The following is a 26637-nucleotide window of genomic DNA, read 5'->3' as shown; positions in this document are numbered from 1 at the left end:
TTTTTATTTTTCCTGTTTTACTATTAATACTCTGGCCCTTCTATTCTGATCATTTCTCAGAATACCCTTGAGGACCTGCAGTAACCCAGAAGGTAACAGGCTCAGAGGTTCCTCTTTACAACTTCATGAGTGGCACCCTCCTCTGAGTCTCTCCCTCTATACTCTGTCAGTCCCAGCTCTGAATGCAGGTAGATGAATCTGTGGGGTCTGCTCGCCTTTTCCTTTGTGCTGACACCGGTAGAAATGCGAAATGCAGGACTGACACTCTCCTCATTTTTAATTTTTAAAAGATTGGTGCTGCCTGTGGGTTTCAATATACTTCCCCTCTGCTGCTTTTTAGTGTCTACTTTTTTATTTAAAAAGCTTAATACTGAGCTGTAAAAATGTCCAATTATGTTTAAGAAAAACACGAAAAGGTTGAAAGTGTCTGCCTGACAACCATCCTGTTTCTGGAGACAGAAGGGTTGATTTTTGGAATATGAAAAAAATCATTTGAAATGACCTGTCCTTTTCCATCTCTCCCCACACTCCCCCTTCATTCATTTTCCTCTCTCCTTCCATTTCCTTTGTTTCATCCCCTCAGCTTTCAAACTCTCTTCCATTTCTTAACACCATTGTCTGACTTACGCTGCCTGCCTTCTTCTTCATCATAAATCAACTGTGAATGGACCTAGGACAGTTGACCACGCACAGCTATTAGGTTCTATCAGTAGGCCTCAGTAACCACAGTTCTTAGAGGAAAATGAGGGTTGGCCACTATGCCAATTATTTCTACGAGTCCAGGTCATAGTGAATGTAAGATGCAGACCAACGTACGCTACAGAATCAGACATTTAAGGAGGCACAAAATCGCGTAGCCTGTCCTGGCCATTCGATGAGGTTCCAGCTCTTGGTTTTTTTGGTTGCCTGAAGAATGACTTTCAGAAAAGGTTTCCATGAAGCAAAGATGGCATATTTCAGTGGCAGCATCCAGCTCATCATCTGTCACAACTAGGTGACTAAGATCTGTTAGGGGTCACTCATAGCACCTACTTCGCATGGTTTGGTGATGATTAAATGAACTAATACATTTAAATCTCTCAGAGTGTACAGTTACAAATGTTAGTTCTTATTACTATTGTTATGCACCATTCCTTATAGTAAAGGGTGAAAGGCCTCTTATATTTACATAATCTATTTAGTAGAATCAAAGCATGTCTATAAGGTATTTTGGCCAGTCCACATAACTTGAATATTAATGACTTCAACATAGATAACCCATTGCTAACTTTCATTACACCAAATGACAAGTCATTTATTTCATCAATGATGACCTACTTCTAACATACATTATAATTAATTAGAAAAGCCACATCATGATGGGAGATGATGATAGCTCAAGGCTTTTAGAAGCCACCTCTGGCTTCTATAATTCTGGCCGAGACACTGGAGCATAAATTTCTGATGAAGGCAACTGACTCTCTTGGGATACAGAATAACACTAGCACACATTTATATCCCACTGTCTATGCTGAAATATTTAAGAGTATATTTCAGGGAGCCAGGCACCATGTCTCCTGCAAGCAAGTCTTCACAATTTGTCAAATGCTGCCTCAGTTTCCTTTAAATAGTGCAGTTCCAGCCACAAGGACTGGCCAGCTGAAAAGACATAAAGAGTAAGCACAAGCTTTATTTGCTTCACCCACATTAGGCATGTGTTTACTCACAAGACTTTTCTCCACTCTCTGTACAGAGTCGCTCCTTGTTCCACCAAATTACAACCATTTATAATAAATATTGCAGCATCGGTCTCACAGCATCCACACTAGAACCTCCTAGGTATTGCAAAGGTGCCCTAGACATCTGCCTGAAACACTACAGCTACAATTTCTTCTTTCAAGGAAGCAATAAATACTTCTTTTTTAGCTCTTGAGACTCTAGTAAAACTGAAATTTCTGGCCTATCCTTTCCCTAACCCTGTCTTTATCTCCCAAGGTCCCAGACAATATAAGACAGACAGGGGAGCCTCTTCTTCACTGAATTCTCTTGAGAAGGTTGATCAGAATCTTCTACAAGTATTCTATTTCTATGGCTTTAATTTACAGAAATAACTCTCCAAAATCCCAGACCCATCCTTCCCTGTTAATCAGGAGAATAACACATACAGTCATTCTTTATTATTTACAGATATGAATTCATCTCCTCACTGAACTGTGTAACCCCTGAGCCCTGGCCAGGTAGCTTAGCAGTTGGAACATCAGTATGCCAAGGATTCAGGTTTGATCTCAGGTCAGGGCACATACGAGAATCACCCAATCGATGCATAAATAAGTAGAACAACAAATTGATCTCTCTCTCAAATCAACAAAAAATAATACAAAAGAAAGTATGAAGAAATGTGTGGCCCCCAAGTCAACACTCATGGCACTATGCTGGTTTTTAACAGAAATGTACCGAGTGGCGAAAAATCTGAGTCCCAACACCCAGGTTCCTAGCTGAGGTCAAACAACCCAACACTCTGCCTTGTTGTTTCAGCTCTTGTATTATAAACAAGTGGCCTTTTTGTGGTCTATTTAGTGGCACGTTTCTCAAACTTTTTTGTGCTTTTTGTTGGTGATTTTGCTGTTTAAAATGGCCACTAACCATAATGCTGAAGTGCTAGCATTCCTAGGCAGAAGAAGGCCGGGGCATGCCTCATGGAGAAAACAGGTATTAGATAAGCTTCATTCCGGCTTGAGTTATATTGATGTCAGCTGCGAGTTCAATGTTAATGAATCAACAGTATATACTCAATAAGATGTCTTTAAACAGGAAAACACATAAAACAAGGTTACATATTGATTAGTGGATAAAAGTGTTGTGACCAGAGGCTGCATGAACTTAACTCCTTGGAGTTACTGTTCAGGTTTTGCTAATTCAGTGTTCACGGCAACGTTACAGACCATAACTGCGGGGAATAATGAGAATTAACTGCATGTTCTAAGGGACTAACTTACATTTCACATACGCCAGGCACTAGAGGGAGTAAAAAGAAAGACTGGACTCTGTTCCCCTTCAGGAATTCTTGTAGTTGGAGAAGGGGGGACAGATTAACACTACACATGAGGGCATTGGAGGACAATGCAGCACTCTTCATTTCCCTGGGATGCAAGGACCTGAATGAACTGTGCAGGCTAATCAGCTCGTTACGCTAGACCTATATGGGAGGCAAGGCATAACGCCTTAATTGTGGGGAGCATTTGATATATTTTAAATCACTCTCACATTAAATATTGCATTATATGCTTCCTGCCCTGTGGGATTCTTAGGAAAGATAGGAACATGACTATTTTATAAAGGAAGCCAGCGAGCCTCAGGGAGAGGCTAAGGAACTAATCTGACAACCAGTAAATGGCAGTGCCAAGAACGCAGCACAGGTTCCCGACCTCCTAACCCACTGCTCTCGCCCTGCGAACGCGGTGAGAGATCAGATTCGGAATCCGAACCTCGAGTCCTCAAGCCATACGGCCAGGGCGATTATCCTCTCCTTCCCTTTGGAAGCTTTACTTGATATCGCAAAAATGAATAATCACCACCCTTGACTGGTGAGTGAAGACACGTATGCTAAAAATAACAGAATGAAGAGGAAAGGCCTGGAGATGAGGCTGGCAACAGGACACAGCGGAAGGTGCAGGATTTGGGCCCTGTTGGTTTTTGAGCGGCTGGGGAAATTTGGGAGATAACAGCTTAGTCAAGTAAATAAAAGCATGCTCTCTAGCATGGCCAAGCCATTTCCATTAGTGAACTGAAGAATTATCTTTTGTAGTAGAATGACATAAACGTTTGGCAAGAATGTGAGATGATGAATTGCTACGGGTTTGATTTGGTGGCCCCTGGACACTCTTACAGAGTGACCACCGAAGTCCCTGAGTCGCCTCCCTGCGTGGACTATGAAACAGTATAGAAGTCTAAATGGCCACTTGTGTGAATGGTTGATTTGAGCCAAATCCTCCTAGGATTACTCCCCCTCCCCAATATATTTGTTGATATAAGGGATTATATAGATGATGAGAAGCCTTTGGAAAGTAGTGCCTATTCTGAGTTGTTTCCTTTTCACTTTAAATAGAAATAAAGAAAAAATGTCCAGTCACTAGACATGTCATTGTTTCTATCATCCTTTGAAAGCTGGAGGACTGTTTCAGCCATAATCTCAAACCTCCACGGCCAGCCCCCAGCGACTGGTTCTCCTTGCCAAGTTCGCTTGCTGTGCTTGCTAGCTTTTTTAGATTTTTTGATGTGTGCTGGCTTTGCTGGTCTTTCATCCAGGGCGCTCAGATTCCAGTTAAAAAGCACTGCCCTTCCCCAACAGGACATCAAGGTCCTCTCTTTCTTGGGGGCACTGGATTTAGGAATTTTTGTTTCTTGATGCTATTTTGCTACTGAGGCAGGATGGGAGAAAGGCAGAACTCTGCCATTATGAAAGATCACTGCAGCTGGGTTCTGTGGAGATCTTGTGGGCTCTTAAGTCTCCCTAAAGAGTCTGAAATACAAGCAAGCTGGTCCCCCCTCCTGTTCCTCTCCTCTGCCGCCCTGTTTCGCACCTGTCTCCTTTCCCTCCTTCCTTCTTCCCCTTTCTGTTTGTCCCTCGGCCGCCACACTCAGGAGCCTCCCGTGCTCTCCTGCGTGTTCCCTGCACTCCCACTGCCTCGTGAGCTATGGAATTGTTAGTGGGAACCTGGGCTCTTTGTTATCCGTAATATCTGTAATTAACAGGTCATCAGAGCTGACGCTGGAGTAGAGGGTGTCAGGCCATATTTAGCAGATTGGGTTTGAATACCTGGCAGAACAAGTTTGGTCCAATAAAAAGAGCCAGATTCTTCCCCTTTTAGGAGCTCTCAGGACGCTGGTTGCATCTAAGCCACAGGGGTAGGGAAGGGCGCCGGCGGCCGCTGTAATTCGGTCGGGGGGAGCCCCCGGCGGAGGGGAGCGCCGCGCCCCGCGCCCCCAGCGTCGCCGCGCACGTGTCCCCTCGGTGCGCCGGGCGCGCCTGAGCGCGGCGCCGCGGGACGCCTGCGGGCGCGGGGCGGCCTCCCGCGCACATAGGCTCGCCCTCCGCAGTGCATCCCCGCGTCGGTGATTTGCTGTTCGGAGACTGCAGATTTGCATAGAGCCCCTGCTCGCCGGGCGCGTGGCGGTTCTCCGCTTCCTCCCCTTTGCCCTCCGCTCCCCGGCTGCTTTTCCTCGGCGCCCCTGCGCGGTGCACCCCGCTCGCTCATGAGGGCGCACCCTCGGCCCCGAGCCCCGAGCGCGGCGTGAGCGGGAGGCGGCGGAGCGGAGGCTGCGGGGAGCGGGCGATGCGCGCCCCTGCTCCGCGCGCTGCCCGCGGGGGGCTGGCGCCGGCTGCCCAGCGGGCCGGGGCTGGGCGCGGGGAAGGGGCGCGCGGAGCCCATGGGGTCTGCTGCTCCCCGGGAAGGAGGCTGGGCCGGCCGAGTGGGCTCCCGAGCGCCCGCGCACGATGCTGAGTGGATTTACCTAGCGGCGCGGCGGACGGCTGTCATGTAGAAGTGAGGACCCTCCGGGCGGCGCTTTCAACCGGTCCCGGCCCCCACCCCCGGCTCCGCTCTCCGCCGAAACTCTTTGGGAGTACCGCCGGAGCGCCGGGCGCCCTGGAAACCTGGGCGCAGCCGCCCGCTCCGCACTTGCTGTTCCCGGGGGCCGCCTTTCCGGACAAGCCCCCCGTCGGCTGCATTCGCCTCGGCTATGTTTGGGATTCTTTGGGGTGCAAGGCACGGCGGACTCCAGGACCCCGAGAAGACTGTCCGAAGGAGGGAGAGGATGGGCGCCCTGGCTCGGTGAGGCGGCGCCCCGCAGCCCCCCCTGAGCCGCCCGCCCCCCCGTGCCCTCTCCCCTCCCTGCGCCCCAAACTTTGCCTCGCGCGGTGGCGGCCCCTGGGCGGGCGCCCCGCCATGTACCAGAGGATGCTCCGGTGCGGCGCCGAGCTGGGCGCGCCCGGGGCCGGCGGCGCGGGGGGGCGCCTGGCCCTGCTCTGGATTGTCCCGCTCACCCTCAGCGGCCTTCTAGGAGTGGCGTGGGGGGCGTCCAGCCTGGGAGCGCACCACATCCACCATTTCCATGGCAGCAGCAAGCATCATTCAGTGCCTATTGCAATCTACAGGTCACCGGCATCCTTGCGAGGCGGACACGGTGGGTCTGAGATGCCAAGTTCTCCCGCGTCGCTCCCTGGCTACCCCCTACCCACCCCGCGCCCGCTTCTCGGCCCCTAAGGCCCGGAGAAACGGGAGCTCGCGGACGGGAGGTGCATTGGGGTGTGCTCGGCGGGCGCCGCTAATCTCTTTGAAGACAATGGAAGAGGGATGGGGAAGGCGCCCGGTGCGTTTGTGGTGAGGGGTGGGGGCGGTCCTGTGGGGGTGCTGGAGGGAGACGCGGGGCACCTATGGAAGGACCCGGTGGCTGGGCGCCTGGGCCCCCTGGGAAGGGGGCGTTACTAGCCAGAAGGTCACCGGACGTGGCTGCGGGGGCCGCGCTCAGCCGGGGGACCCAGCGCCAGGGCAAGGAGGGCTCTGCGCAGCCTTTTGTCTGTGCCGTGTGCTGGCCCCCTCCCGCCCACGTTCCCGGGCCTCGGGGAAGGAGAGGCCCCAGGCTGCCCCTTCTCCAGAGTGTGCCCAGGCTGCGGCGGCACTGAAGCCCTGGGTCCCGGGACCCGCTCAACAGGAGGCCGCCGGGTCTGTCCCTGCCTCTCCCTATGGAAAAGGCGGGAGGGTGACTGAGGCTGGCCAGCCCCTACGGGGCTCCACCGAGACCTCTGAACACCGTCCCCTCTTCCCCAACCCCACACACATATTCACTTATCTTTCTTGGTGATCGGACTGAGCTGTTTTCTCAATACAGCAGAGGCTTGGCTCCCCAAACCCATCTCCCTGAGGGTCATGTCTTCGGGCTATTGGGGTAAGGGATGCCCTGCTTTCTCTTTCTTAAGCTTAGTGCTTCCCAGCGAGGGCAGATGGGCCAATGCTGGCTGGTGTAAGTCAGGAGGTCTGCTTGGAGGAGGAGAATTTAGAGCAAAGGGAAGCTATTCTCCTCCCCCTGGGTTCTTTTGTAAAGAGCAGAATGTGAAGAGAAGCCTCGGTGGGACGGGTTCTTTCTCCAGAGTGGCCAGCAGTGTAAGGCCGGGCTCCTCTCATCTTCAGATAAAAGTCGATTTCAGATTCCCTGAACTGACAGTAGATAAAGTATCAAACTGTTTTTGTGAACCTCTCCCCCCTCCCAATCTTCTGCCCCAGTGTAAAGTCCACTACTTTAGAAAGCAGGGCAAAAGTTGTTGTGGACACTCTTTCTTATATTCCACCCCTCCCCCTTCCTTTCCTTGCAGGGCCCTTCCCCGTTTCAGACTTGGTTCAGCCCTGGACCCTATGCCCTGCTCCTAAGGAATTCCTCTCCCCAGCACCCGCTGGTTATGCCAGGATGGCCCCTTCCCCTGCGACAGGCTTCCTACCCGGGACAATGCTGGTTGGATATGAGAAGCTACAGCCTCACCTAAAGGCAGGGGGAACGACTCCCCTTAGCAACTCCACTGGAGCGGCAGGGAGACCCGCCTCACTGTGGGTCCTAGGGGCCCTGCCCTTCCTTCCCCCAGGTCCCTCTCCAGGGCTCCCTCCAGTTTTGAGCGGCTAGGACGGAGACAGAAGTGATGCCCCAAACTGGGGCTTCTTAGCCAAGAGCAGCCGCCAGGCTAGATCCCTCTGAACCAGCCAAGAGTCTCTGCCCTCACCACTTGCTCACAGCAGCCCAGGGCTGCTCCCTTACCTGGGTGCAGGTCTCACCCACCGCCCTGCCTTTGTGCAGAATTGTGTGAGCCCCAGGGGAGGGCGGCAAGGGAGGGCACAGGTGGGGCAGACGGGTGGGGGGGGTGCGCTGAGCTAGATGGCAGCAGGCGAGGGGGTGGGGCGCCTAATGGTACCGGTGGAAGTGGCTTGGCTGAGAATCTCATGCACAGATTCACTTTTCCTTCGCTCTGGCCCTGCCTCTCCCCAGGGAGGTGGGCGATGTGGCGCTGCCTGGGGCGGGCGCCTGGGGCCAGGGGGAGAGCAGAGCGCCCGGGGAGCCTGCCGCAGAGCCGCCCCTCCTCTCCCCCTCCCGCTGCTGCTCCAGCCCGGTCAGGCGCCGTCTGCTGGTCTCCACAAACATTTCTTTCCCTCCAGAATAGAGTGATTGTCTCCGCATGTGAATGAAAAGCCAGGCGCACCTGTCATTGAAAAAGAGAAAGCCTAGAAGGACGGTAGAGGAAATTGTGTGTGAGCAGCAGTTGATGACATTCTTTTGAGTCAGGGAACTTTCCCTTCCAAAGAAACTCCCCATGCTCCTAACACACACTTTTGGGGGAAGCTTTCCGATTCTTTCTTTCTTCTTTAAAATCAGAGTAGCAAACTTACCAACCTCCGCCAAATAAAGTCCTGTGTGCATTTTCCCCACTTCCTTCCTTCCTCTCTTGAAAGGGGGAATTGACTCTGGCTGGGATACAATCAAGGGACATTAAGGCTGAAGCAAGCCTGTGAGGGTGGCGGGGAGGCAGAGGGGCCGAGAGCAGGGCAGGCTGGGTGGTGGTTTCAAAGAAGCCTAACGAGGAGGGATGATGTTGAATTTGTTGGGTCAGTAAACTCCTTCAGTACTCAGCTAATTAGGCTAAGGGTCCACAAGGAAATAATCTTTGAGCCTAACAGAGGAGGGTGAAGGGAAGCACAGAGGTGAATGGCAATATGATAAATTCCTAGCCGAAAATCAGGGCAGGTGTAGTCTCAAAATTGGAGACCATTGCAAGTGTGCATATGTAGGTGAACAAATGAGCCAGCCTGTTTGTATCAGAATTTCTTGGAATCGTGAGCCATTTTTCTCACAATGGGGAAAGCATACATCTGCTGGAAAGGGTAAAAGAAAAAATCATGTGTGGTGTATTTGGGGGAATAAAATGAGCCCACCCTCTGTTGTGAAAACTGCAGGGCTGACTATCCGGGTTCATTCTTCTTCATTTTCTCATCACGCCATGCTTCATTTGCACTATTATGAGGTGTCACTTACACGGATTGCAGGGTGCTGAAAGCGCTCATGGCTACCCAGAGCATCTTTTCTGCAAGCTGACCCAGTTGCAGAGATTAGGGTGAGGATTTTTTTTTTTTTTTTTTAATGCACATGAGAAGCAGGTTTTGAGAGCTTTGCAAGATCTCATTTTATTTTGCATGTACTTAAACAAATAAATGATGGAAATACCCCCTAGAAAAAATATATTTTCCCAGTTAAACCCACAGCGAACTGTGTGACTGTAAATGATAACAAAGCAAGCCTGCTTGTAATTAAGAATGCTACTTAAAGCCAGCAAGAGCCCGGAGTAGACCAGTGTGCTCATTTAGTGATGTGCCATGTGTGCGGAGCATGGAATGATGTCAGTGCAATTCTCAGGTTCCGTCTCTGCTCCCGGCTTTCCTAAGCACCTCTGCATAGTTTTGAAAATTAGCTCAGGGCCTCTCAGTAATTTCAGGAGATAAAGGAACGAGAAAGCCATCACAGAACTGAGCACACCAGTGCCAGGCATTCTGCTCTCACAAATATGAGCTCCGGAAATTAGACTGCCATGATTAGCTTATACTATTAAAGGGCAAAAGGCCTTTCCCAGAAGGGAATGTTAACAGATTTTAAAAGTGTGGACTGTAATTGAAGTAGCCCAGTGCTGTTATATAAGGGTAATAATATCTTGCATTTCTAATTCCGAGGCACTTTTTGTACACATACTAAACTTCTAAGAGGAGTGCTGTGTTTTGGAGGGAGTTGTGAAGAGGATTTTCCTCATAGGGATACTGAGGCATACGATAGATGCACCAAAAAAAAAAAAAAAAAAAGCCAAATCTCCAATCAGAGTCAAAGAGGAATTAGAATCAAGGCTTCCTGGCCCACAGCCCAAAGCAATTCCATGAGCTCACAGCTTTTGAAACTGGAACTAGGAGGGTCCTCCATGTGCTTTAATGATTGATATCTTGGAGTAGAAATGATCACAAGGAGCAGGGCAGAGGATTTTGCTTCCAGCATGTATTGACAATGAATGCTGTAAGACAGGCCGATGGCCCCTTGCTGGTGTCCCACGGATCACTTCATTGATTCAGCGGGGAGATTTTGGTTTGTCTTTTGTTTTTCTCAGAGGCAGGAGGTTGCTGTTTGAAAGAGCTGATCCCTTTGCTCTTTTGTCTGGCAACCAAGAGAGTTAGCGAAACCTTTCGCGATATATTTGACTTTGCCACTTTAAAGAAAAATTTAGCTTTTTTTGTGTAACTAATTCATATGTGTGACCCAGAATATTTTTGGCTATGAATATTCTGCTAAAACAGACATTCCTACCCCACACCTCTTCCTTTTTTGGCTTCTTCGACAAAAATGTGCATCACTGCGATGCAATTTTAGGCAAGATTGCCGGCTAATATTTCTGGAAGTATCTTTGAATCAATCGTGGTCAACTAATCCAAAATTCAGGGGTAATTTTTGGTAGCCCCCCAAATTTAGTATACTTATTCCTCAGATTGTCCGCTCATTTATTCGGTAGATATAGAATATGTGCACGGTTTTGTTTTTGTGCACCAGGTACCATGGAAGGCCAAATAACAGTGGGATAATGGGAATAAAGGTGAGAGAGGAGGAGCCAAGATACTGAAGGCATGACCATCAAAAAAGTTTACAGTTTAGTTCTAAAAGTCCAAGCTATTGATGGAAAGAGTTAATCTTTAAACAAACAAACAAAACTTGCTCTTTTAAAACAAAAAAGATAAATCTTATGTATGTATATGTGGCAGTCATCTGGGACTCAACATGAAGTGATCTGATAAAAACATCAGCACAGTGAATTTTATCTGGATCATTTAATATTGTCTTTTAATATCAATGCTCTATAAGCTCTCCTTGCACAATTGCTTTCTACTACGTTGCTGCATGTATGTCCTCTAAGAAAATATAGTCTCTTGTTTTTCAAATAGAGGTAAGGTTTGTTCTGCAAATGTACTTATGACAGGTGATTCACTGACTTAAACTTACACTAATGTCTAAATAATCGAGGCAGCTTGGTCTAGTGAATTTTCAGAAACATATCTAGATAATTTTCAGAAACATATCTGTGTGAAAATTTGACCACTGCCACCTACATTGTGTAAATTTACTAAGCTACTTATCCCCACTAAGATTGTTTTCTCAGTCTATAAAATGAAAATACACTGAATTACATCTAGTGAAAAATTAGTGAGGCCATGAATTTGACAAGTGCCCAGACTATAATAGGCCCTTAATAAATGTTTGTTTAAAAAAATAGATTTTTAGATTGTTTCCACATCTTGACTTCTCCCAAGAGTGCTACCATGAACTATTATCTCTTCAAAATCCTGATTTCAATTTTTTAAAATTTTTTGAGGAACTCCTATGCTGTTCTTCAGAGTGACTGCACCGTTTTCTGTTCACAATATCACAAGGGTTCCAGTTTCTCCACATACTCATCAAAACTCGTAGTTTTGATAATAGCCATTCTAATAGGTGTGAGGTGATACCTTCCTGTGGTTTTGATTAAATGGATAAAATGAATATACTATATACATACAATGGGTTATTAATCAATCTTAAAAAAGAAGAATATTCTGCAGTCTGCGATAACATGAGTAAACCTTGAGGACAATATCCAATATCCTGAGGGAAATAAGCCAGTCACAGCAACACAAATTCTACATGATTCCACTTACATGAGGTATCTAAAGCAGTCAAACTCACAGAATCAGGGAGGGGGATGGTGGTTGCCAGAGGCAGGAGAAAAGGGGAAATAAGTTGATAGTCAATGGAGTTTAAAGTTTCAATTATACAAGATGATTAAGTTCTGTAAATCTGCTGCACAATGTTGTGTTTATAATTAATAATACTCTATATACACTTTAAAAATTGTTAAGAGGGTAGATCTCATGTTAACAGTTCTTAAATGATAAAATAAAAATTTAAAAAAGAGATTTCAGAGAGAAGACCCATGTAGAAAAAAAAGAACAGACCTTGAAATCTGGAGACCTGAGTTTAGTTCTAATTCAGCCAGTTGTTAACTGTGTGACTTCTGGAATTCATGTACAGCTTTGAACATCAGTTCCCAGATAGAACTTAGCTCTAAAAATTTGAGGAGCACATTCCTCTCATTGTATACATGTGAACACAGCACTCAATCATTTAAGTGAACTGAACTCATAGAGTCACAGCTAATTCGCAGCGGAGTTGGAAGTAGAGCCCGTGTCTTGGAACCCATCTTCTCCATTCAGAATGCTCTTCCAGGAAGCCTGTGCTCCGGTCGGGGGCGGGGGCTGTGCTAACTCAGCCACAGTTCCCCCTGCACACTGTGTAAACTAAGGCAGTTCTCTTAGATGATTAACGGGGATTAGAACCTTGGTCTTTGCGAAGAGAATAAATAGAGCAACTTAGAACCATCTCTGCTTTGTTCAGCACCATAGCCAGCCATCAATGCCTCATTTACACTGCGCTGCGTGCTTAGTGGTTTTTAATGAAAGACACAGTTTCTGAATTGTTAATGTTCTCAATAATGTTGAGCATGGCTTTTTATATTGTTTTGTAATTTGAACGTGTGTTGTTGTTTTTAATTGGACTAAGATCATTTCCAAGTTGGAGTTCGAAGATTCCTTTAATAATAGGATCTCTTTAAATTCTAACATTCTTTTTTGTCTTTCCCATAGTCTTGTTGATAATAAACAGACTGTAGCTCGAGCTATTTTAGCAAAGACGGTATTCGGGTCCCTTAAGCCATCTAGTTGTCCCCGTCATTAGTTAGAGGCAGTTTACTTAGGTGCCCGAGAGTCCTAGTGTGCGGGTCAGGCTTAGGGTACCTGCCTAGCGCTTGCCTGTCGACTGAGGTCCTGAGGAATGTCTCAGAGAAAAGCACCTGCTTCCTTTACTTGGCCTTTCGCCCCATCCTTTTTGGTCTGTGTAGGGTGCAGAATCTCTCTCCACATGGAAAGTGGTAATAGTCTTTTAAATATTCCATTCTCTCACAAGGTGCAAGATTTTTTTAGTGTTGATCATATAACAATGAATTCCCTCAAGCTTTTGACAGAACTTAGTAAAAACAGCTATATTTCAAGCGTGTATTTCCACAGAGCCCTCACGTAAAGTGTCTCATTTAATCATCACAGTAACCCTGGCAGGGCTTATGATCACCTTTTTGCTGACAAGGAAACATTTAGAGAGGCGATGATTCTGCCAGGGTCACTTAATTAATAAGTAGCCGCAGTCCTTTTGCTTTTCCACTACAGTATGTAAGAGGCAAGGTTTTAAAAAGAATACTTAATTTCAATTTAGACATCCTGAATTTTGTCCCAGTGTCATCATTTCCCAGTTCACTTGTCAAAAAGAAAAAAAAGAAAAGGTTATTTATTTATTTATTAAGAATAAAATTGACCAGAAATGGTAGCTAATTCATAATTATGAAGAATTTCAAATGAATATTGATGTGAAATTTGTATCTTTATTCTAGTGGAATAAATTTTAGTTAATATTACATTTTGATACTTAACAGAAAACTGAGTAGGAAAGGGGGGTAGATTAATAAATGAGGGCCATTTTCAAATTTAACTTATAGTGTTGTACTCAGGCAGTGATAAAAATTATTAATCAAATAATAACAAATATAATAAAACTTTATGACTAAAATTTGATGATTCTTGGATAAACTTCCTTTTAATCACCAAGTATGCAGGCAGTTAGAAAGAACCTGCTGTGTTGATAGTGTGAATTTATTATCTGTGGGATTTGTGAACCGGAACTGAGGTTGTGTCAGAAGGTGTTTCTCTCCAGCATATTTCTGAGATGTGTGGCTGTGTACATACTAAGTTTACATGAAGCTTCTATGAATCTTATAGCCACTTTTATTGTGCAATCTAGAATACTATTAGAATTTTTGGCTATGGGATCTCCAGTTTAAGTGTATTAGGTAATGTAACCCCACATTTTTATACAAGGTTATAGACTTTATGCCCATGTACACATTTCATACATTTTTATATAAATAAATTGATGAGAAAAAGTTTTGTAATCTATCTCTGAAAATAAGCAACTAGAAAGAAACAAAACTTTAAAGTAAAGATTAAGGGCGTGATTTTTAATATGTGGTAAAATAGAAGGCAGTGACATTTACTGACCTGGGCATCGCTCCTGCTGCACAGTTGTTTGGATTATCTGGGTTGCTATTGGACTAACGTCAGTACATGTAATTATTTATGGGGTTCAGCCTGTCTTAGCTATTAGTTACCATGTGGCCATCGTGACATATTTTTCTGGATAACTACAGTATTCAGAGGTGGTAAAGAGAAGTGGTGTTTTTGTTTGTTTAAATTAAGTTAAACTAATTCATTTATTTTTAATTTATTGTTGACAGTATTACAAATACATTTCCCCCAGTTTTGCCGTCCTCCACCCAGCCCCTGCCCACCCCAGGCCATCGCCACCCTGCGGTCTGTGTGCATGGGCTCTGTATATATGCGTATATATTCTTTGGTTGAGGTCTTCCTGTCCTCCCCACCATTATAGAAAAATGTCAGTCTGTGAGAAGTGGTCTTTTTCATGCCTCTTAAAACTTAGATGATTTTGGATTCTGAAATCTCTAATTTTTAACATTAAGATAGAATTATCTAAAGCATGGATAGTTACGCAGCAGAAAGCACATCACTATGAGTGATTGTGATGTGTTCTAAAAAGCACACTGAGGGCAAATCTGGAAGCTCAGCATCCTGCTACTCTAACACTGTCCGGTTAGCACTGTTATTTCGGCAGCAGAGTGATGTTTTAAAGAAGTGTGTAGTTCTCCTGATGAACTTCTTTTCACGTTTTTCAAGATTTTGACTGTTAAATCTGATTAACACTCTAGTTCATATCCATGGCATTTTATATGCAATTATCCCTTTCAATTAGCAAATATGTTACAATCTGTTGTGGAGAAATAATACTGGAGCATGAATAATTTAAATACCTCGGGAATGTTTGCCCAAAAGGTGTATTACAGAAACTGAACTTTCTATTTGTTTTGCAGAGTGTTATTTAGTAGTCTACTTATTGAATATTTCATATCGATTCCTGAAAATCTTGCCATAATGGACTCCTTATGCTTACATACTTATTGAAAACTGATCATTTTGAGATTAAGTCTTTCTGAAGATGAGTAATGAAACTTTGCTCAACACTGTCAGCTTCCCTTCCTTGAAGTCCACACTTAAAAATTGCGATGTGCTGTATCGGTTACTTTTCATGTCTGCTATCAAAGTATTAGCATATGCTGGGATAAAATGAATATTAAATTAATCTCTGTCAGCAGAGTGGTTAATTGGACATGCTGTTAAATATGCAAATAATGTACTTCATTTTTCCACTCATTTTTTTCCTTGGGACGTCTTCTAAGTGAGATAATAGAGTTTTTGATACTGCTATGGACAACTTACCATACCTCATTTAAAAGTAGAACACTGCTGATGGGTCTGCTGAACATCTTTAGACAAAAGCCTTGTTTTTTAGTATATTCACAAGGTACTGATTGTCTGGGTGCCTTTGTAAAGACTAAAATATATAATAGCAGTCTATTTGTACTTGCCAGCAATAAAACATCTGTGTCCGTAATTTAATTTTGAAGTATAAAACTTTGCTCTTTCAGAAAATATAAATTCAAATTATTTTTACACAAGAAATAATTCAACTGTTGGCTGATAATAAGGAAGTGACTTAAATAGTGTAGGGGCATTTCACTAATCCTTTCCATTAAAAAGTGATAAAGACAAAGAACGTAAATGGCCAATGAAGTTATTTATTTACGGAGGAACCGCTTAGTGCTTATTGTATGTCAGGTACTATTCGAAGCCCTCAGCAAACCATGAGCTCATTTAATCCCCAGGACTCTGGGAGGTAGGCGATGGTAATCTCCCGTCCTGCACCTAGGGCTGTGAAGGGGCAGCGACATTAAGAAATGACAGGATCACAGAACTGAAGTCCTGGTGCCTGGATTTCAGGCAGGCTCACTTCCAAGCTCATGCTCTTAAGCCGACACTATGCTGGCCACCAACATAGTTTATACTGAAGGTGTATTTTGTTTTCTCTCCAGCTTTTATCACCCGGGTACATAAAGGACCAACCAAGGACGACTATCTGGATTTACTTGGTTTAATTTCCATGCAGTCTTTTTGCTGAAGGTTCAGTGCATCATCCTTACCTTCCGATTTTGTCTGTAAGCATCTTGCTCCTTAACTATGTAGGGCGTTGGGAGGCCTCTCTGTGCCTCCTGACTGACTTATTAATCTGCACATCCACAGGGTGATTGATTTAAGGTGCTTGTTCATGTTTATTAACTTCTTTCCTTCTAGTTGGTAAATACATTCTCCACCAAATTGATAGATCTCCTGTGATAAAAGACTAATTTGCAAGCACAGCCATGATTTACAATTAAAAGGGAACAGTGGCAATGTATCTGATTATGTGATTATATTCTCAGGAGATGAAAGGAATCCCTCTGTAAACAGTTAAAACAATTGTATAGTTCTGAAGGCAGGGTATAAAGAAAAGACCGACAATTAATAAACTACTTTAAGTATTTATCCTAATTTTAATTATGGCTTCTTAATTATGAAACCTTGAAGACTTAGAAAAACAAATTCTGTTGGTTACATATGCATGGTATTATATGACTACACAATGAATTTAAGCATTTCTTCCACTCGATTCTAATTAGACTCTGAGTTGAGCATGATTCAGAAAGGATGGTAAATGCTTTAAAGTTTGAGCCTCCTAGCTACAGTTTTCTTCAAGATTCTTTTGTTTCTCTAATTTAACACTGGAGTTTTTGTTTCAGCTTATTGACTGGCATTATATTCGTTTCACTTACATTAACATCACAGAAATTCTAGGAATTTCCTAGTGCGATAAAGGATTACTCTTTTATTTTTTATTATTTTTATTTTTTTATCTTATTGTTGAGAGTATTACAGATGTTTCCACTTCCCTCCCCCATTGACCCCCTCCACCAGGTTCCTGCCCCACCCCAGGCCTTCTCCACACTATCGTCTGAGTCCATGGGTGATATATATTTAAGTTCTTTGGTTAATCTCTTCTCCCCCACCCCGTCTCTCAGAGATTTGTCAGTCTGTTCTGTGTTTTCATGCTTTTTATTCATCAGTTTATTTTGTTCATTAGATTCCACATATAAGTGAGAACATGTTATATTTGTTTTTCTCTAGCTGGCTTATTTCTCTTTGCACAATAATCTCCCAGACCCTCCATGTGTCTCAAAGGGTAAGAGATCCAACCCAAAGAATGTATGCACTACTGTGTTCATAGCAGCATTATTTACAATAGCCAAGATCTGGAAACGGCCCAAGTGCCCATCAGTAGATGAGTGGCTGAAAAAGCCGTGGGACGTTTACACAGTGGAATACTATGCAGCTATAAAAAAGACTAATCTTTTAGATTTCATTGAATCCCCTAACTGGCTTTGGGCAAGTTTCTAAACCTCTGGGAGCCTCAGTTTCCTCAAGAGTAAAATAGGCCTATGATATCTACTGCATAGGGTTGTTGTGAAGACTACATACTTTATGAAATCATATGGCACGAGGCCCAATGAATGGCCACTGCTCCTCAAATAATAGTGACCTGTCTTCAGCAGTAGGTCTTCCCTGCTCTGGACTCCACTGAGGAAAAAAATCAGGAAGGATTGAGGTTATTAAAAACAACTATCCTCAGAATCTTTTAAAACAGACTGTCCTCTCATCACGTTAGGTTGATTTGGTAGATTCCTTAAGCAAAAACAAGGGGTTGAAACTGAAATCCTTTCCTGGTATTTGATTCACCCAAAAAAGAATGACACAAATATGAACAAGAGGAATTAAACAGAAAACTAACAATTTTTCTGCCTTCTGTTCAAGGGAGAGTTAAACCAGGAAACCTGCGCCAGGGCTGACCTGCCCATGCTATTGATGCATCTTTATGTTGGACTTTGTTTTGTTTTAGGAAATTCTTTTGGAATTTACATTAGAACTTTTTAAGATTAGGTGTCAGAAGAGAGACCATTGATGATCAGGAGAGAATTAAGAAAATGTTTCCGCCTTTTGTTTTTTTTTGCCTAATCAGCCTCTGAAAATGTCAACAAATGCTAACAAATACTGTTTCGGTAAGAGAAACAGTATTTCCTGGCCCAGAATAGCTGTGCCACTCATTTTACTGTGGCCACTTTAATGCCATAGCCAAATGCTAAGAGTCTAGCACTCAAATAGAATATAAGCACTTTATAGTACTAAATCAAATGAAAATGCCTAACAATTGTAATTTAATCACTCATTTTTAAAAGATAGCCAATTTCATGACATAATTGAATGTTTTTAACAGGAACTTAATATCCACACATGATTTTCCCCCACCTTTTTTTTCTATAAAGAAGCTCTCTTAGGAAGCATGTAGTAGGCAAAATTTCATGATGGTTTGAAAATTAAAGTTATTGGCCCTCCCCCAAGGTCTACTTATTGTAGTATATGAGTACCAGCAGCAACTTTAATCTATGGAATCATGTGGTTTGGGTTTTTCCCTAGATGAAGATGATTCTCTAGATAACACATAATGGTGAAGAATGGTCTTGAAGAAAGCGTTGCCTGGCTCCTCTGAGGCGTATGACAAGTGAGTTTAGGTCCCACCTCCTGTAGTCATGCACTTCCTAGTGCTTTGGAGAATCTGGAGACCCTTCAAATTGAGTGCCTGCCATTCGAGAAACAGGGTCCCAAAGAACATGTCTGACGTGTGCACTGTGGCATTGTAGGTGTTTAGAGAAACAATCAGAGAAACAATTTCCAGCAAGGGAGTCAATTAAAAGCTTCAGGAAGGAGGCGAGCCTTCAGAGAAACTTTGAAACATGGGTGTGTGGTACACGGAGAGGTAAAATGCAATATTAACACGAGCAAATAACATGAGCAGAAACACCATCTTCTTCTACTTGTGTCTTTATTTTTAACAGTGGAATGATTGCAAATTCAGTTTTTCTTGATCCTCCCAGGCAGTTGGGTCTGAGCCCCGAATGAGTGAGTGTGTGTGTGTGCTTGTACTTTTTTAGATATGCAACCATCAAGCAATGTATTTTTTTCCAGCCTTGGGGAAAAACAGCATAGAAGAGACCTGATTCTTAGTTCAGCTGTAAAACATAATGTTGTGTTTACTAGACGCTGGTGTGGAGCTGCCAGAGAGGGGCACATTCTTGAGTGACGGACAGATACACATAGAGAGAAAAAAGTTCCCCAAGCCCTGCCCTCGAGGGCAGGGCATCATCCACCCCTTGCCATTTGGATGCCCGATACCCTCACCGCTAAGAGAAAATGATAAAGGAGAAAGAGGCAGCGAGCTGACATCTGTTTGCCCACAATTTCTTTCATTCAGCCTCCCCATTCACAATATGCAGATATTTAGGTTATTACCAGAATGTGGGTGTTTGCACACTGTGCTGGCAAATCACTGTTGCAGGGAGAGCCAAGAATGCAGAGACCAGTCAGTCCACAACTGCTTATCCAGTGCCTGTGCTTGAAGTAGGACACTGCCTTCCTGTCTGCCAGAGGACACAGGACCTAAAAGGGGACACAGGGCCTGAAAGGGCCTTCAAATCCAGCATGCTGTTTTTGGCTTTAAAATGTAACCTGCCTGTCTCCTGTTCCCTCCAAACACCGTGGGCGCCTTCCAAGGGTCCTAGAGCAGCCAGCAGGAGAGGGGAGAGCCATGTCTTCTCGATTCTACCACCGCATCCCAGAGGTTCCACCTCACCATCAGTTGAGCTGGACAGGCACAGCTCTTCCTTCATTGCAGGCTCTGGAGGAAACCAGCCAATGCCCTGTTGGTCGTTGGGGACATGTTGGGGGACAATTAGATTTTGCCCCCTTTTGCAGGTGGGGGAGTGATGTGACTTGGTCACTTTAAGTGGCCTGACCGGTCACTTGTTTATAATGGCAGGGCTGGGACTTGAACACAGGATGCTGGCTCCCAGAGCCTAGTGATGCTCTGCTGTGCAGATAAGTGAGCACAAGCTTTTTGTGTACTGTCCTTAGAAACCCCTAGAGATGAGTGGACCTGATAATGCTGGTCCCAGTCTCTACAGGCCTGCTGGGCTAGAAGGGAAAGAAGAAAATATCGAGGCCCTTTACGAGAAAATAAAGTAACAGTAGAGTTGTTTGATAAGATTGTCAAGATGAAAGATAAGCTTTTAGTACATTTTGTTAGTGTTACAGTTTAATTTTCTTGTTGATTATTAGGGTTTGTCTTTTGGAAAAGAAATGAGGATTCCAGTTTGAAGGAGGAACTCACTAGCTTTTGATCACTGTTGAAATTACTCAAAAAAGTGTACATACACCCTGGGAAAACACTTAGGCTTAATACATCTGTATTTAGTGTTGTCGTGTTTTTTAGATGAACAGTGACAAGAGGCTGTATATAATTAAAACACCCAATTACTTGTAGGGAATTACTTAAGAGCACTTGGAAAATTGAGCTATTCTGTCAAAAACTTATAATTAAACCTTTGATTCTCCACAAGGATAACAGAAACTGACAAACAGAATCTCACTTTGGAAGTGCCGTTTGCTTATCATAGTATGAAAAATGATCCCCAGTGGGCAAGATGGTCAGTGCTCTTCCTGAAGCAGAGATCTCTCCAACTACGTGAAATTGAGTGCTTCCAGGTGTTTCCACCTAGGTTAGAGATTACGTTGAAACCTATTCAAAGTCTGTGTTTGTAGAAACACTCCCTACATTTTTAAAACAGCACTCTAATCCCCTGGACTTAATTCCCTGAGGATAAGAAGTGGAGTTTCTTGCACCTATGACATGTAATATAGTGCCCAGCAATAAATACGCAATGACACTGAGATGTTTATAGAATGATTCCTAGGCCTCTTTATAGAGAAGCAATGATATATTCATACTGTTAGTTGGAACTGACTTTAAAGCTAGCTGCCATCAGCAGAGTATGACTTTGAGCCCTATTAATATCCTGAAACATCTAAATGTTTCTCCCATCGCCTGTGATTCCATCATTAGAGTTTCATTCTTTAGTGTCGTGACAGCTTTTATTAAAATTTGTTGTATGTTGAAAGACCATGAAATTTGGAGTCATGGTCCACCAGTTGCTGGCTGGATAACCTCCCTAAAATGGAATAAAAATGACAATTCCTGTCTTTATTGAACTATTATATGTGAGGAATAAAAGATATAATATTTGTAAAGTGCTATGTAAATTATATTTAGGAAGAATAAAAACATTTTAATAATATATGTAAACCATTTACTTAGGAAATAGCCATACTTTAAGCTGATGTACGCTGAGGATTCTTAAAATTTAAACTTCATCAAAATCACCTAGGTATCCTATTGAGACTGTAGACAACTGGGTTGCACCCAGTGAAAGTCTATTCAATAAATTTGGGGTAGAACTCAAATATTCAAATGAAGAGATTCTAATGTAAATGGTACTTGGACAGCTCTTTATAAAGTAAGACTTTAAGCCACTATCAAGTAATATCTTCAGTGGGCTGACTTTTACCTAGCTCTTTGTAAGCCTCTAACACATATTGTCTAATCAGTACTTAGCAAGTGATTGCTTTATATCCATAGGACACAGGGAAGTCACTAGGACACGGGGAATAACGTGGGAAGTTACCTTAGACCTGACATCACCTTAGTGATCAGTTGTGCTTACTAGACTATTAACAAGGATACTAACAAGTTGGTAAGCCTGTTGCCTTTCTTCTGGGATGGACTATTATACGTTAAAAATTATTCATATAGGAAGTAGACTAAAAACAATTTTTCTAAAAGGTTCATAGCTTTTTACCGAATGGGGTATCCCTACCTACAGTTAACTGTTTTTGCTGTAGACTTGTACTTTGGAGGGTTATAGTCGTGTGCATGTGCACACTCACACACAATTTAAAAATCTTAATCTTCAATCTCTTTTGTCCTTCTAATTTCACATTCTTTGGCCCTCTATTACCAATATCCTTAGAAAGGATTATTTTAGTCTATAATGCAAACTAAAGTGTCTTATTATTATTTTTCTCTTCAAGTAAAAAAGTCTTTTGATGGTTAACGCTTTTCCTTTGACCAGGAAAGCTTTCGTGCGGGTGTTATTTCAGTATGCATTGCATCATATCCTATTTATAATCTTTTAGATTTTGTAATGTCTTTTCCAACTTTCCTCTCCTTTAATGTCTACAATATTTTTAATGTTAAATCTTTTATGAACTTCCTCTTTTCTTGGTCTTCTTCTTAAATCACCTGTACCTCCCTAAAAACAATGTTATTATTAGGTTGTAATTCTATCTTTCTTTCTTTATTTTGCTTTATCTGGATGACAAGTGTATCTCAAGAACTAGACACTTGGAGTAAGAGGAGGGATTTTAGAGATTAGCTAGCTCCCATCCCTAATTTTACATATAAAGACTGAGACCCAAGAAGGCTTACTATACACTCAGTTCTAGGTTCCTTTCCTGGCTCTGTGCTGCTTTTCTCTCAGCTTTATTTATGAGTTACCCAAAGTCAGAGTAATCTAACCATATCCAAGCCATTCTTTGTGCAGAATTTTAAATCAAGTAACTCCCACAGCAATAAATAAACTCTGAGAAACAGAATGAGTTTTCCACTTATAGTGTGAGAATATCTTTTATTTTTTTTGAGCTACTTGATTCATTAAAACTTAGTTGAACTGAGAACAACCATAACTCCTATGGGCACTATTAAGCTGATGGTTTAAAAATGTTACCTTGCTTAATTTATATTACTATGGAGACTTTTTTAATGGAGAGAAAATAGCATGGCCATTGGAGGAGGTGGGGAAAGGTATTAGGGGGAAGGATCTTCAAATGTGAATACCCTTGAGGATGCCAGGTCAAAGCATGACCTCGTTTTAATATTGCGTTGTTGTCAGTGATGGAAGGAAAAGGAGAGCTGGTCTGTGCCTTTTAAGTTCTTTCTGTCATTTAGACATTTAGAGATAATTGGCATTTTTAAAAAACATGCATTATTACTGATTATCATTATTGCTATACAAGGTTTGGAAAACACAGAGAAGTTTCAGGAAAAAGTTACAACATCCATAATCATAGTATTCAATGATAAGGACTATTTAAACTGTGCTGTGTGTTTTTTTCAGTTATTTGTCTTTATATATTTAAACACATAAAAAGTAGGATTCTACTTTACTTGTTGTTTTGTGATCTTTTTTTAATTAAAATATATATGGTGAACATTTCTTCTTTATTAATTTCTTCCTAAACCATAACATATTAGTGACAGTATTCTCTTCCATTTGGGCTAGATTTATTTCACCAATCCTTTTTTTGTTGGACATTTAGATAACTTCCACTTATAAAATTTGATTACTGCTGTTATAAATGATACTCAAATATAGATATTTGTGTTGTATACAAAGTGGAAATTTTAAGTTAGAAGATACGGTAGTTATTTTTCGATTTTTGGTACTCATGCCAGACTGAATTCAACTCCCTCTCCCCCAGTACATTCATTTACATTATCTCCTGTGCTGTCCATTTACTGCACACTGGCCATTCCAGCTTATAATTACTTTCAGTCTTTGTCATACAATAGGCCAAAAAATGGTATTGCTTTTTAAAAAAAACTGTTTTACACTCTTTTTACTTTTACTCTGTTGAAACATCTTCACATGTGCATTTACCTATTATACTTCACCAAATAGCCTGTTATGTTTTCCAGCGCTTCTAGAGTAGTGTTCCTTTTGTTCACATTGATTTGTAAGAATTCTTTTAACTATTTTTAACCATTTACTGTATTTATTGTATATGTGGCTAACATTTTTCTCAGTTAATTACTTGCTTTTTAGCTTTGTTTATGGTGCTGTTAATGTAAAGGGCTTTAATATTTTTTTGTAGTCAAATCTATTGGCATTTTTATCTATTGTTAATTCCATTTTTAGTCTTCTTCTCACCCCTTGGAGATGATTCTGCATTTTGGGGCATTTTGTAAATTTCCACAGCAGAAGACAATGAGCCAGCATTTACTCAGATGACTGTGACAAAAATGACAAGAGACTGGGTGGCTTAGAGGGTTGACCAAACAAGCAGTTCTGGGTCAGAGTAAAGTGTAGGAAGCTATTAACAGCCTAGTGAAGCCTTGGAGTTTAAAAGTGAAATGGGGTTAACAGAATTAGATGAAAATGATTGGAGGGTTCTTATTTCTTAAGGACACTGCAACCTAGAGAAAGAGATTGAGGGAAGTAAATGTTGTTGAGCCCTTCCTCTCCTTTGTTGCTAGCCATGGTGATGAGCTTTTTCACATGCTGCGGGACAGCCTCCCCTTCAAGACGCTCTCTGTTGTATCAGTCTTCCTGACTGCTTCACTTTAACAAGCAGGGGCTCTAAAAGGAATATAAGAACACACATGTATTAACTTTAAGTTAATCATATTAAGAAATATGATGAAGTTGTTTTTTTTTCTTGTTATAGATTTTCCATTTTGAATAATTGAAGTATAATTTAAATACAATAAAATGTACAAATTTTAAGTGCACAGCTTAATGGAGTAATTTTTACCTATTTTATATCCCCCATGTAATCATCACCCAGAAGACAATATTTCTTTCACTGTAGGAAGTAGTTCTCAGTGGAAAGCTTACCACCCACCTTAATCTCTGTTCTGATTTATGTCATCATAGATGATGTTGCCTGTCCTGAATTTCATATAAATGGAATCATAAAGAAGAATCTCTTGAGTCCAGATTATTTTTTGAAATTTATCTTTATTGTTGAAAGTATCACAGACGTCCCCTTCCCCTCCGTTGACCCCCCCCCCCCCCCCCCGCCATGAGGCCTACCTCACTATTGTCTGTGTCCATGGGTTATGCATATATGCATGTTAGTTCTTTGGCTAATCTCTGAAAGACCCCCTCCTCCCTTCCCTCTGAGATTCCTCAGTCTGTTCCATGCTTCCATGTCTCAGATTCTTTGTCTCAGCATAATATTTTTAAAATTTACCCATTTTTTATAAGTATCATTAGTTGGTTCTCTTTTATTTCTGAGTACTATTCCATTGTATGAAAATACCACAGTTTGTTGATTCTCACATGTGTGACATTGTGGTTTGTTTCCAGTTTGGGACTCCTATGACCATGAGCATTCTTAAATGAGCTGAGACATAATCACTCGTTTCTGTTGGGTGCATACTGGAACTGGGAGGGCTGGGACATAGAGGAAGCGTTTGTTTAACCTTGTTAGACACTGTGCCACAATTTTCCAAGGTGGTTGGGGATTTTACAGTCCCACCAACAATATATGAGAGTTCCAGTCATTCCACATCCTCATGTACACTTAGTATTGTCAGTATTTTTAATTTGAGTCACACTGAGAGGTGTGCTCAAAATTGTATTGTGGTGTCCTGACTGACCCAACAGGATGGAAAGCAGAGTAAATGTTTATGAGCAGAGAATCCTAAGATTTATAGAATATATGCTTTGTTAAGATAGCTTCAATTCTATATAACTGGAGGAAAAAACACTGAAAAATTAATTAACACAGAAACAACTGTAAGTAATACTAAATAACATCTGAAGATAAAGTTCCATGCGGAAACTTCAACTTTAGGTTAGCCTCAGATTCTCGCAGAACCACCTGGCTCCTTTCTCTTCCACTAGGTGCCTGAGCCGCAGCGGCTAGCCTGCAGATTTATCTAATAGCAAATGGTTATTTTAAGAAGTTAAAATATTTATAAAATGTACTTTCTAATTTTATATGTGCTAAGTCTCTCGCTGTCTTTAGATACAGAGAGTACAATACAATAATCGCAGTAAATGTCTGAAGGAAAACTATTTTTTAAAAAAAGAAAAATTTATCATTTAAGGTAATTAACGCTGAAATTGCTTTATAGCTTTAGTTGAAATTGCTTGTTAATAATTGATGGCATTTATTCAATACATCTTTCAGAACAATATTCACAATACGTTAGTTAATGTGCTAAGTATTACTATTGGACTGGGAACAAAAATATTTTTTAAAGTGTTAAAAATTAGTGCACCAATTGAAAAGTAAAAATGGACAGTGTGTTTCATTGTTTTAATGAAAACGGATAAACATGAATGAAATGAGAAAAGTAAAATGCTTTGGTTAGCACTTCTTTTTTTTCTTTTTTTATTGTGGTAAAATACGCATGAATACTGTATGTCTTTCCATTTATTTATTTATGTTTTCATTTTCTTTCAGCAATATTTTGTTTTCAGTATACAAGTCTTTCATCAACATAATTAAGTTTATTCTTAACTACTCAGTCTTTTTTTACGGATCTAATTTGTGTAGTGGTAAAATATACATGACATAAAGTTTACCATTTTAAAGCTTTTTAATTGCACGGTTCAGTGGTATTAAGTGTATTTCATGGTTGTGCAACCATCACCACCATCTTTTGTCAGAAAACGTTACCACCGCAAACTGAAACTCTGCGCTCATTAAATAATCACTCTCTGAATCCATCCTCCTCACCGTCTCCTACTTTTTGTTGATACAAATTTGGCTACCCTGGGAAGGTCATATAAGAGGAATCATGCAATATTTGTCTTTTCTCACTGGC

At 42.2% G+C, this 26637-nt stretch overlaps 1 protein-coding gene across 13 annotated transcripts in view; it reads left to right on the top strand.

Annotated features, from left to right (window-relative positions):
- The window catches only part of NRXN1 (neurexin 1), a 916310-nt gene that overhangs the window by 566894 nt on the left and 322779 nt on the right, over positions 1-26637 (top strand). For 4 of the 13 annotated variants that reach the window (XM_087823554.1, XM_087823553.1, XM_087823552.1 and 1 more), the window contains exon 1: positions 5383-6162. The exons of the other annotated variants lie outside the window; for them this stretch is intronic. In XM_087823554.1, the coding sequence (XP_087679680.1) occupies positions 5925-6162 (238 nt within the window). In that variant the 5' untranslated portion in view covers positions 5383-5924. Of the gene's footprint in view, positions 1-5382; positions 6163-26637 lie in introns of those variants that run through there. 13 annotated transcript variants of the gene reach the window in all.

Source organism: Miniopterus natalensis, chromosome 13 (assembly GCF_054644295.1).
Source record: "Miniopterus natalensis isolate mMinNat1 chromosome 13, mMinNat1.hap1, whole genome shotgun sequence".
Lineage (NCBI taxonomy): Eukaryota > Metazoa > Chordata > Mammalia > Chiroptera > Miniopteridae > Miniopterus > Miniopterus natalensis.
Note: the sequence above shows the minus strand (reverse complement) of the source record. Positions and strands in the feature narration are given on the sequence as shown.